Source organism: Mustela nigripes, chromosome 2, assembly GCF_022355385.1.
Source record: "Mustela nigripes isolate SB6536 chromosome 2, MUSNIG.SB6536, whole genome shotgun sequence".
Taxonomy (NCBI): domain Eukaryota; kingdom Metazoa; phylum Chordata; class Mammalia; order Carnivora; family Mustelidae; genus Mustela; species Mustela nigripes.
Window position 1 is genome coordinate 3,209,436 of NC_081558.1, and position 12,754 is coordinate 3,222,189.

The 12,754-nt window shown below is 58.3% G+C and overlaps 1 protein-coding gene across 2 annotated transcripts; it reads right to left on the bottom strand.

Moving 5' to 3' along the window:
- Positions 1 to 268: 268 nt before the first annotated feature.
- Positions 269 to 11,482, bottom strand: MYDGF (myeloid derived growth factor). 2 transcript variants are annotated; one of them, XM_059388698.1, is made up of 6 exons: positions 11,241 to 11,459; positions 10,121 to 10,171; positions 4,320 to 4,381; positions 2,873 to 2,954; positions 1,989 to 2,061; positions 269 to 744 (listed from the first exon to the last, which is right to left on the bottom strand). In XM_059388698.1, exons 1-6 carry the CDS (start codon positions 11,412 to 11,414, stop codon positions 665 to 667), a joined length of 522 nt encoding a protein of 173 aa, XP_059244681.1. In that variant the 5' UTR covers positions 11,415 to 11,459; the 3' UTR covers positions 269 to 664. The 2 variants fall into 2 exon arrangements, with proteins under 2 accessions (XP_059244681.1, XP_059244682.1); XM_059388699.1 differs by lacking the exons at positions 269 to 744; positions 1,989 to 2,061; positions 2,873 to 2,954; positions 4,320 to 4,381 and adding an exon at positions 5,816 to 7,677 and having other exon boundaries at positions 11,241 to 11,482.
- Between the last annotated feature and the right edge of the window lie 1,272 nt (positions 11,483 to 12,754).

Genomic DNA, 12,754 nt, shown 5'->3' on the forward strand with positions numbered 1-12,754 from the left:
CCGCCCCCCATGGGGGGTGACCTGCGGGGTGGGGCTGGGGCTGCCCCATGAGCACGGGGAGATCCAGGTTCACAGCCAACCGCCTTGGGACCCCGTGCATTTGTGCCTTCAGAGGCATCGTGCCTGGAGATTCCAGGGGCCTGTGGCGACATCCATCACCATCCCCAGCAGGGCACGCGGCTGTGGATGGCCAGACCCTGCTGCTGCCTCCGGGCCCCGGCCCCAAGCACGCAGACAGGCTGGCACCAGTGCCAGTTGCCACGGTGGCTGCTTTTCAACCATCTGATTTATTTAAATATGAAGAACATTTCATTTCTCCCCAGTTAGCCTGGAAGAAGGTCCCCTGGGAAAACTGTAAGAAAACAGCTGGTTCGGGCTCAGGGCAGCAGGATCGCTGTCCCTGGGAGTGATCCAGAGCCCGGCCTGACCCATGGAGAGACCCGCACCGGCTTCAGGAAAGCCGCGATTCCCCGGGGGACCCCTTCACGTTCCCCAGTGCCTTTTTTGATAAGAAAGACGGGCAGAGGGTCCCAGACCCCCGCTCCATGTTCAGAGGACATCACCCAACAGCCCCCCTAGAGAACCAGTAATGCGCCAGCTCTCCCAGAGCCCAGCTCCTTCAGCAGAAACGAGGAAAAGCCGCCCCCCCTGATGGGGCTCCTGGTCACAGCTCACTGCGGGATGCCTTGGCCACAATCACCAGCTTGGACAGCTCAGCCTTGAACGCCCCGGGCCTGTGGGACACTGCAAGAGAAGCACGTGGTTGGGCCCCACCACTCCAGACACTTTGCATCCTGGGCGGGGTAGGAGCACAGCCCCCATAAGTGAACTCGACATGGAAAGGCCCCCAGCCCTGAAAGTCTTATGGGTGAGGAACCAAAGAAAGGAGAGAGAGGCTGGTGGGCTAGTCCTGAGGGCAGCAGGAGGCCTCAGGAACATTCAGGGTGGGAAGAGCCATGGTCATTTCTGCCACAGCCAGGATGGATGGGGGTCGGGGGTGGGCTGCGTCACCTCCCGCTGGCACTGGTGAACTTGTCTAAGGCCCAATGGTGCTTTTCAAGCAGGACCTGGGACTGTGGCCTCCACCGGCTCGTCCCCAGTGGCTCAGCCCTGCCCTTCTGCTGTGCACCCAGAGGTCAACGTTCTGCTGGCCGCCCCGTCTCCTGTCCTGGACCTCTACCCGGAACTGGCCCACACCCTCCAGGACCTGCAGGTGGGGCAGGGCTCCTTCCAGACCCAAGGCCCCTCCTCTGAAAGCCCCACTCTCCGCGCCCCCCGCCACTCCCATGCCTGGTAATCCCCACAACTGTAAGGATCCTTCTCCTCACCTCTGGTGTCCCTCGGGACACTCAGGGCTCCCTACGACACGGTTCTACTCCCGCGTCCTTTGTCATCATCGCTCACCCCCGTGTTCTCACACACGGAGCCCCAACTCCGGAGCTTCCCTCCCCTCTTTCTGCTCAGCATCTGCCCCTGAGGGCTGAACACAGCTCAGGACACCCAGGGGCCCCCCCGCCAGACCTTAGGGGTTCCTAACCCCACTGCCCAGGCATCGAAGCTGTTCCTAGTCACAGAACCCAGGACAGGTTGTGGGGATGTCGCAGGGGTCCCCTTCTGCGCAGCAATCTCACTGAACGTCCTCAAAGGCCCCAGTAGATTTTCAGGCCCCAAGTAGGGCTCGGCCTGTCCCATGAGCTAAGGCTGGTTTTTACGTTTACGTAGCGTCAGCCGAAATCAAAGGAAAATGGTGTTTTGTGATCTGTAATTCACATTTCCGTGTTCTTAAGTCGAGTTTTATTAGGACGCAGCCGTGCCCGTTCGGTGCCCTGTGGCTCATGGCTCCGCTCACCCGGGTTGAGTGGTCTCCGCAGAGCCCTTTACAGAAACGGGGTGCAGACACTGGGCCGTCACCTGTTCCTCTGATGGGGGTGCTGCCCCCCCTTCTGTGCCTGAACCCGGGCTCCATCTCCACAAACCACCTTACGTACCTGCCGTCTTGGTCACTTCAAATTCCTCGCTTTTCAGGGGGACGTCGCTTTCTCGCTCAAATGCAGCCTTCGACTGAAAGAGCAAACAGAAGCGTCCCCACCGGGAAGGCAGGCCGCTCCTCCGGCTCCTCCCGCTCCCGAGGGCAGTGCGGGCTAAAGTGCTAGCGCGGCTCTGACGCTCTGACTGCAGGGCCGCGGGCACCGCTCTCTGAAGCACGTGAGAGAAGCCCCAGGGGCGGCAGTTAATTCGCTTAAGAGATGGTCAAGCGGCTTCAAACTTGTGCCTTTGCTGCCGATCGGAGGAAGGTACTTTCCCCTTTGGGGAACAGAGGCAAACCCGGAAGTGGCACAGCCTCCCGACTGCAACTGCACAAATCAGACTCTTTCTCTCTTTCTCTGGGCTCAGTGAGTTTCCCCGCCCGGCGGGAGCTCGGGGGCGCAGCGAGCAGCGCTCCGTGGTGGGACAGCTGAGAGCGGCCCGCTCCGTGCGCCCCGTGTGCCACCAACCACAAGGCACTGGAGCCGCGGCGCACCAGGCCCTCCCCACACGGGCAAGCAGGCTGCCCCTGCCTCGGGTGCTCCTGACCTTGCTGTCCCCTCAAGGGTCTGGGCCCCTCCCTGCTGGCTTCCCCGGGCCGCGCCAGCAGGGGCACTGGCGGGAGATGGCGGGGGAGGGGTGCTAGGAGAGGGAGGCCAGGCGGCCGGTTCCCGCGGAGGGTCTCTAGGGGTCAGCAGGGTCCCACTCTGGGCCCCGCGCCCCGTCCCTAGCACGTCCGGGCCCGGGGGTCTGCGTGGTGTCCCACACCTCACGGCCCGTGCCTGTCCCCGCACTGCCCCGCAGCCCCGGCGGGACGCCCCGGGACGCGGCCCCGCGCGGTACTCACGTAGGCCATGCCGTACTCGATCTCGGCGCCCCGCACCTCTGCCCTGAACTGTGTGAAGTATAAGTAGGACTTGCCCTGGGGCCTGCAAAGGAAGGGCAGGCAAGGGGGTCAGCCCCGGCCTCCTCAACGTCATCTCTTCGTTCCTGTTTACTAGAACATTCTTTTGGCTCATTTACTGACAAGTCTGGTTCTCCTTCTGGGTCCGAGCTGTTTTACGACAGAACGAGCGCTTTTTCATCGAGTGCCAGGAACCAGGGCGTGGCGACATCCCGGGCAACAAGCAGCACAGGAGTTAACTGGGCAGAGGAGGGAGCGAGCAGAGGGCAGGGGTCCCGGTGGGTGCCAACGGGGGCATTTCTAGAACGACCAGGTCAGCATGGCCAGAGCAGAGAGGAGCTGCAAGGGGGGATGCGGGCAGCGAGGGGGCCACAGGGTAGAGCCCCGCGTCGCCGCGGACAGGGATGGGGTGAGGGGCAGCGGTGGGGGGGCCAGGAGAGTCCTGCTGGGGGCGCGTCAGCAGGGAGCCGGGGGAGGTCCAGGGAGCCTCCCGCACCCTCCACGCCCCAGCAGCTGCGCCAGGCCTGCTCCGCTGCCGTGTGAAGCTGGAACAACAGCCCGTTCAGCAGGTCCTCTCGCCAAGCGGGCGGCCCCCCAGTCAGGGGGGCCCAGTTAACTCCCAGTTAACTTCTGGGGCCGAGCGTATCCACAGGCCTCTGTGGCTCGGCGCCGGTACCCACACGCCATCATCAGGATGGCCCCGGGGGGCTCCTCTGCCTGCTGCCAACAGGGGCCGGTCCACAGAGTGGGTGAGACCGTCTCCAGCACTGCCTAGAAGCTCCTGCTTCAGACAGCAGCAGGCAGGGGACTGTGGGGTGCTACCCACAAGCAGAACTCGAACACAGGTGTTCTGCCACGGCCTTCCATGTGATCGGCGCCCCTCTGCCGACCCCCAGGGGGCAGGACTAGGGCTTGGACGTCTGTGAGTCTCCCGGAATTCATGCACTACACCAGCCCTACAAGCATCGCTGGCAGAACCGGATCCAGGCCACAGAGACCCGGGGAGCAGGGCCAGGATGTTATGCCTCTCCAGCACCCGCCCCCACAGGGCTGAGCACCCCGTTCCCTCTGTCCCTTCTCAGGGCCACCGCTCACTCATGTTGTAGTACAGGGCAGGGAGACAGAGGGGGACGGTGTGGGGAAGCCTGGCCCCAGCCTCCCCACCCCCTCTGGGCCCCGTGTCCACGAGCTTCCCTGGGGGGCCGTCCCCAGCAGTGTCACCACGCCTCTCCTGCCTGCACGTGGGTGACCACTGCCCCCAGTCCACGCCCCGCAGGGGTGACAGCTCCTGCACCTAGAGTCACCGCAGGCACCCACCCTCTGCAGCCCCAGAGAGGCGCCTCCTGCAGGGGAGACACACATACACCCCCCACAGGGACCCCGGGCTCACCTCCAGATGGTGCAGGTGAAGTGCTGGTGGTCCTCGCTGATCCCCAGGCTCATCTGCCACTTCTGGGGAGAGAGGGAAGACAAAGGTCAGTCCAGGACGCCCTCCAGTTCTGCAAAGGCAGCCAACCTTCCCTGGGCCTCCTGGCTGCCGCCTGGCTCGGGGGCAGGCGGACGCCTCCGGGCGAGACCACAGGGGTGGGCACGTGTCCTCAGGCGCCTGTCCACACCCACAGGAGATGCAGCACTGAGCCTGAGCCGGACTGTCAGCTACGGGCCAGGGTGGGCTCAGCAACGGTCACAAGCGTCCCATTCTCAGTGGCAGCCATCAATGACCGGGGAGGCCATCGGTGGGGGGGAGCCGGAGGCACAAATCTGTGCCTTGGGCTCACTTTTGCTATGAACCTAAAAGGCTCTAAAAAATAAAGCCTATCAAAAAAAAAAACCAAACCCTAAAGTAAAAGGAGACCCTATATCCATGCTTGCTGGATCGGGACCAAGTCCTCGGAGCAGACACGAGACTGCAGTGCTCACGGGGTGGGACCCGGTGACTTGAGGCACCAGGAAGCTTTCTACGCGATCTTCTTTTGGAAGGGTGTGAAAGTGTTAGCTTTTTTAAAAAAAAATCAAGAAAGATTGAGTCAGACACTCAGCTGACTGAGCAACCCCAGCGTCCCTGAAAATTCGAATTTTTAAATGACTCTCAAACACACCACTACCAGCTTTTTCTGATTTTCATGGCGCCTGCAAACCTGGCGGGTGGACACGGGCAGTCCCTGTGGGCTCTGGGGTGCCAAAGGCGCCTGTATGTTTTGCTAGTAAAATGGGACTTTGCGGTCCCCTGCCTGGAGTACTAAGATACTGGTACTCCTGGTTCAACATCAGAGTTTCTTCACAAACAAAAAAGACCATTTTTAGGTTCATTATGACTGGAATAAACAGTCCCCCAGATGCCGTCTGCCCACAGCAGGGAAACGGGAACCAGGGACTCTGGCTCGGCAAAGGGACGGCTGCCGGCCACACCTACGGACGTGGCGATTTTTCTCCCTCCTATCTAAAAACACCTGTCTATGGCTCGAAGGCCTGTGAGCACCTGCAAACGGTTTTTAAAGATTTTATTTATTTATTTATTTATTTATTTATTTGAGAGACAGAGATCACAACTAGGCAGAGAGGCAGGCAGAGAGAGAGAGAGAGGAGAAAGCAGGCTCCCCAGGAGCGGAGAGCCCGATGTGGGGCTCGATCCCAGGACCCTGGGATCCTGACCTGAGTCAAAGGCAGAGGCTTTAACCCACTGAGCCACCCAGGTGCCCCTGGAAACGGTTTTATGCAATGAAATAGATCCGAGAGGTTTTCCACGGCTCTGAAAAAGCTCTTGAAGAAAAGACAAATGTTGAAACACTGGTTAAAAAATTACAAATGCAAACAAATTTAAAACCCAGAGTTTCTTAGCAAGAGGGTCGACATCCCTCTGAGCGGCCTCCCAGTTCCATGAGCCTCGCTGCCGTCTCGGGGCTGCAGGGTGCGGTGCACAGATGGTGAGGCTCGGGTTTGGGCGTGGAGTCATTCCTGCGAGTGTGTGTTCCGGGGACAGCCTGAGCCCCTGGGGAAGTCGGCCCAGGAGTGGCCGGGTATGACAGATGACACTTAATTGGCGGTTGTGATTAGTTTTTATTAAGATATAAACGACATATGGAGAAATGCACCCCTTTTGGTGACAGTTCTAGAAGCTCTGACAAATGCTTCCAGCTCTGTATCCACCATTAATGAAGATACAGACCAGATCTGTGTCCCTGGGTCCCCGCCCCTTCCCTCTGCAGTTAACTCACTCCCACAAATTCTTGGTAACTGCTGGCCCCATCTCAGAGTTGTGCCTCTGCAAGACCGTCCCCAGCCAAACTGGGCAGTGCGCAGTCTGACGTGGTTTCACTTAGCGTGGGACAGTGGAGAGCCTTCCACACCACCGGCCGTGTCCACGGGTCCTTTATTCAATAGCTCGACTGAGAAATATGGACACGCTACACAATTCACCCTCGGATGGTGAACGATTCTGCATTTTCTAGCACGTGCAGAGATCTGCAACCATCCCCATGATCTAGAACATTCCATCACCCCAGAAAGAAGCTCTATCCCTTCCCCGCCCACCTGAGTCCCCTTCCCATTCGTGGATGGGCCTGTTCTGGACATGTCACACACGTGGGCTCAGGGTCTGTCCCCAGGGCAGTGTGTGGGTGCCGCGCCCCTTTATACAGCAGTGACACTCCCGTGCGTGGTAGACAGACGGTGTGCCTCCGTTCATCCACGGACGGACACCACGGTTGTTTCCGCCTGTGGGCCACCGTGAACCCTGCTGCTGTGAAGGGTCGTGTACAGGGTTTTGCGTGGGTGAGTTTTCATTCCTGGAGGGCAGAGAGCTCACAGTGGGAGTGTGGGGTTCTATAGTGAGTGCACGTCGAACTCTGTAAGAGATGGCCTGTTTGTGTCCCCACCAAACACAGCCAAGCTCCCCGGCTAGACATCCTGTGCCTGCTGTCACCTGCCAGCACAGCCCTGGCCTCCCAGGTGACCCCCTGCCGAAGCCAACCATCACCGAAGGAGCAGGCGCGGGCTGTGCTCCCTCAGAGGCCCTAGCTCCACGCTCCGTGCACCCGGCGCCCCCACACACCCCCAGCCCGGCCACGGGTCCTCCCGGGCACCAACCAGACGCTGGGGCTTCCTCTCTCTGATGAGGCCTCTGCAGGAACGCCCCCGGGGCCATCCGCGGTGTCCCGCGAAAGCTACAGAACATCTAACCATGCCTGCACCTTTGCTGAGAATCCGGCCGCCATTCACTTGGGAGGCGGCCGCAGGACAGCCACCAAAGAGCCACCCCTCCGGCTCATGCAGCACCACCTGCCCAGGCGCTCAGCTCCCTGTGGTCCTGCCACCGCTCTAGATGGCCTGCAGCTGGGACAAGTCTGAGCCACGACACGTCTGCTCTGCGTAGAGCTGATTTCCTGCGGGATGTACCCCGTCTTCCAAAACGAATTCCAGCCGACTGCTGAAGTATAGTTTGTGAGCCAACCGCTACTCCAGGACAGGGCTCCGGTCTGCGGCGGCCCCGGCCAGTGTGTGTGAACTTGGCTCACTCACCCAACGCGGCAGCGGGCTGTCCACATCTGAGAGTTTAAGTTCAGTCGGAGGAGGCAGGGCAGGGGTCCACGCACTTGATCTCTTCCAAGCTGCTGGTGACCCTGGGTCAGGAGCACAGAGCAGTGTATGGGGTCTGTGCCCCAGGGACCTCGGTCACTTCCCAGCTGGGGGAGCCTGGGTCTCTGTGTCCTCGAGTGTGAAACGGGGTAACGCCAGAGCACCGCGGCCTCCTGGAGCAGTGGAGAGGGAGAAACGGGATGTGCGTGTGGCTTAGCACCGCACAGACGCCACGGGAGAGCCACTGCTTTGGGTCTGATGGGTTTTGGCTCACGATGAGGAGGAACATTCTACCACTTGGCTTCATCCCACAGTGGAGAAGACCATCTGGAGAAGCAGTGAGGCCTGGAAGTGAGGTGGGAAGGGGCGGACGATTGCAGGAAGCCTGGTGGCCGGGGGGTCACCGCTTGTTTGCTGCATTTTGTTAAAATAATGTCACCGGGAATCATTTACTTACAAACAAGACCTATCCGGAGCACCAGAAGTCGCTCTTGCCCAATGGGTTCCAACGAGGGGGAATTCTGTCCTTCACGGAACACTGGGCAATGTCTGGACATGTTTCTGGAAGTCAGGGCTGGGGGCTGGGGTGCTCCTGGGGAGGCTGCTCGGGGCCCCCGGTGCCTGGGAAAGCTCCCTCAGAGAGCGACCTGGCCCTGAATCCCAGATGTTAGCGGTGCTGTGGGGGGACAGAGCCGCCCCTGCCCATTTCAACGTGCTGTCCCGAGGGGAAGGAGAGAGGGGCTGCGAACCGGCCTGCCGCGAGTGACGCGCACAAGAGTGGCTCCCAAGCAGCCCCCATCTCTCCAACTCTGCGCTGTCAGGTGACCCAGCGCCACACACTGTTCCAGAACGACAGTACTTCCTAAAATCTGGTTGCCGGGGAGGAAAGCACAATTAGGGACAGAACGATGGAGGGGCGCCTGGGTGGCTCAGTCAGTTAAGCATCTGCCTTCAGATCAGGTCCTGATCCCAGGGTCCTGGGACTGAGCCCCGCATTGGGCTCCCTGCTCAAGGGGGAACCTGCTTCTCCCTCTGCCTCTTAACCCCGCTCGTGCTGTCTATCTCTCTAAGAAATGGACAAAATCTCCAAAAAAAAGAGAAGATAGTTTTTACTGATTTTTATAGTGATGCTGAGTTCTTCCTTTTCATTTTTCTTTTATTCTTTCCAACGACATTGAGCAGAAAGTCTGTGTCTTCCCGAATACCTGCGGCTCTCCGGCCCGACAAGACCAAGCAGCGGCATGCAGACAGCACTCCAGGCCAACACTTTATTCTCGGGGTGCCTTCTGACAGCACGTCACTGCTAGTCTGTGGCTGCGGCCACTGCTGCACGCCAACCTCACCACCTTACAACCACTACCATTTCTTCTCTGCCGGTTCTGGAGGCCGGAAGTTCAAATCAAGGTGTCCCCAGGCTAGGCTCCCTCTGAGGGCCCTGGGGCAGGAACCTTCCTGTCTCTTCCGGTTTTTGGTGGCTCCAGGTGTCCCCTGGCTTGTGGCTGCACCTCCGTCTTCACACGGCCTTTTTCTGTGTGTCTTCTCTTCTATCAAATCTCCCCTGAGTGTCTCTTGTCAGAGGAGCTGCCGCTGGATCTAGGCCCCCCTGTATAAACCAGGATGATCTCTTCATTGCAAAATCCTGAATTTACTGTGCAAATATTTTTTTCTAATTAAAGTTACATCCATAGGTTCCAGGAATTAGGATGTGAATGTATATTTGGGGTGGGGGGTTATTCAAGTCACTACCCTGGGTGATAAATGACCACAAATTTAACAGCTTGACTGCACTCCCCACTGCTCAGCTCTCCGTCCCCGAGGCAAAGGGTGGCCACGGCGGGCCCTCTGCTCAGAGCCTCCCCAGACTGGACTCACGGTACCAGCAGACTGTACCCCTGACTGAGGCTCAGAGTCCTCTTCAAACTCATGTGCTTATGGTGGAATTGAGTTCCTGCAGAGGTAAAACTGCTGTCATGCCGCCTGCCAGGGGCTGCCCTCAGCTCCTAAGGGCCACCTGTCCTCCCGGTCCTGCGCTCCCCTCACAGCCAGCAATGGTGAGTCACTTTCTTCTTATGCTTCAGATCTCTTATTATTTCTCGGCTGCCAGCTGCTGGAGAAAACAGCCACCAAGAAATGGGGACCTCAGTCCTACATGGCAAGGAACTAAATTCTACCAACAGCTTGAACGAGCCTGTAGATAAGACCCCGCCAGCTGACAACTTGATTTGGGCTTTATGAAGCACCCAGCTGAGCTGACCGTGGCTTCTGACCTCCAGAATTATGAGATAATAAATGGGTGTTGTTTTAAGTTGCTAAGTCTGTCATGATTTGTCACGCAGCACAGAAGGCAAATAAAATACTCCTAAGAGAGGCTCATGGGCACGGCATGTCCATATCTCCCAGGCCTATTTCTACCCTGACACTTGTTCACTCTGGAATTACAGGGGCAATCTGCCATCACTTGTTACCTTGAGCATTATCTTTTATTGGTGAGACAAGCATAGTTCAATGAGTGTAAGTTAATTAAGGTATGACCCAATCCCACTGCTTCTTGGAGAGCATCTCTCCGTGACAGTGGATACTGCCGTACAAAAGCACGTGGAGTTTTGAACAACTCACCTCGTTGGTCCCTCCTTGAGAAGCGTAGGTGAACGCACAAGTGTATTTGTCCTGGAAAATGGAAGGTGTAGAAAAGCTTGTTAGGAGGTGATCCTTAGTGCTTATGATGCAGGATGCCCTTCTGAGATCCAAAGTCAAGACAATCCGTCTTTTAAGCATCTGCACCAAGCGAAAGGAGGCAGCGCAAGATTCCTGGCTGATGTCCCAGGAGGCCCGCCCCGCAAGTCCTCCCAGTGTCTACCGACATAGAACTCCCCTACCTGCCCCCCTGTTCGGGCGCTCCTGAGTCAGGACAAACAACTCAGGTGGCTTCTGGGGGATGAAGAACAGGAAAAGGGGTAGGGAGAGGTCCTACACCCTCCAAGCACCCACCCATCTAGACACATGGACTTTGGAAGCAGGTTGTGGACACCAGAAAACCCATCTCTGCCCTGTTGTGGGCCTCAGACAAGGGAAAGCTTTTCTGAGCCTGTTTCCCTCAACCGTGAAATGGTCCTAGCAAATCAAACACTTGGCACAGTATCTGGCTATAAGGAAGTACTCAATGAACAGCATCAGTGGGCATCCCTTACAGACAGGGAACGCGGAGGTGGGAGGGGAAGGACTTCTCCAACAAGCTAGGGGGAGGGCGGGGCTAGACCCAGGCCTGCAGACCTCCAGATGAGGTCTTGCCTCACCCCTCACTGAAAGAGAGGGAGGGCCTCGTGCAATGGAGAAAAAGAGCAACGTCCGTCCACTTCCTCCCTCGTCAGAGCTGCAGCGGGGCTGACCTTCGGCAGAGCCTGGAGGCGAACTACCCCTCGGCCTCCTCTCTCCCCACCTCGGGGAGCGGCTCAGCCCTCCAGTGGCCGGGGGATCGCCTGGTCTGGGAGCGAGGGCTGCCTGGGCACGCTGGGCATGGGAGAGGAAACAGGCACAGAGGCTGGGGACCCACCCCCTCCGAGTCCCCGCACTCCAGGACTCCCGGCTCCCCTAAGCTCAGACGCGCCACAGTGGTGACCGCGCTCTCCAGACCCCCTTCTCAAGTCAGTCTCCGCCCCCCGAACGTCCGGGTCCCCTTCTCAGGACCCGCCCCCACGGGCGCCACCGCTCAAGCCCCCGGGGCGGCAGCGCTACGTACCCCCGGGCCGACGTTCTGGGAAAAGGAGTGCACGACGCCGCCGGGCCGCACGTCAAACGCTACCGTCGTGGGCTCGGACACCGCCTCCGCCGGCCTCAACGCAGCGGCCGCCAGCAGCAACGCAGCCCACAAGCTCGCGCCTCCGCCGTTCCTCCTTTCGCTGGGCGCCGCCATCTTGGGATCGGGTCCGCAGGGCTGGGGCGGCGACGGGACGCCGCGAGGGACACGTGGGGCATCCGCTCGAGGCCACGTCGGCGGCGTCGCAGCCACGTGACCTGGCGCGCCCCGCCTCCCCCCCCCCCCGCCCCGGACCGGGCCTGCCATGTTGGGGCGAGGCTTGGACTTCTGGGAGGAGACCCTGGGGTGAGTGGGCCTGGAGACCAACCGTGCTGCAGACTGAGCCCACAGCTCTTCCACTTAGTAAATGTAGTAAGTTCCATCTGGAATGAGGGAAATGGACGATGACCTCAGTTGTTGCCCCCAAGATCCCTGGGTGGATCTGAAAATTAGAGGAACCCTCGTTTAGGATGGAGTGGAGAGGCCGGCAGGGAAAGCTCTGCACCCTGTGAGTCAGTTACAGATCCAACAGGAAGGCCAGCCCCTTGCAAGTCCATAGTATGTTAACCACTACCTTACGGCCCTTGCAGGAGGAAGGGAATTTTCCCCTGCCCTGGCAACAACCCAGCCAATGAGAGACAGCCACAGCCCAGCCAATTAGAGGCAGCCAATGAGAGAGAATCACAGCACTGCTAATGAAACACAACCAGAGCCCAGCCAATGAAAGACAGCCACAGCGTAGCCAATGAGAGATAGTGACAGTACAGCCAATAAGAGACGGCCACAGCACAGCCAATGATAGGCAGCCACAGCCCAGCCCCGCCCAGCCCAGCCAATGAGAAGTCACCACTCCTGGCACTGAGGGCAGGGGACTTTTTGATTATAATAGCCCCTCCCCACTTGCTCTTTCTTCCGTTTAAGAGTAGTCGTTTCTTTTGTTCTGCAGATTTGCCTCCTGTTTTCGCTGTAGCTCGCTGGTCGTGGGTTGCAATTCCTTACTATTCCTGAATAACCCTATTTTTACTGGTAAACTAACTGGCAGTTTTATTTTTTTAAGGTTAACAGATCTAAGAGCTGGTGGGGGAAAGGATGATGAAAAACGGGATTTTTCTATAGGCTCAAAGTATTTCTCCCCAAGATGCTTATTAGTTATAAATGGAAAAATAAGTCATTTTATAATGAAGACACCATCTTTAACCCAGTGTCACCAATGAGACTTCAACAACTGAAAAGACATTTTCAGCTGCAGCTCTAGACTTCCTGCCCCAAGTGCATGAATGACTTCAATCTAATTATAAGCAAATATCCTACAGGATCCCAAGCTGAGGGACATCCCGCAAGATAACAGGGCAGTACTCTTCGAAAACATCATGAAAGACGCTTGAGGCACCATCACAGAGTGAAGAGACCAAGACAAGAAAACACAGTATGGGATCCTGGATAGGGTCCTTGTCTGA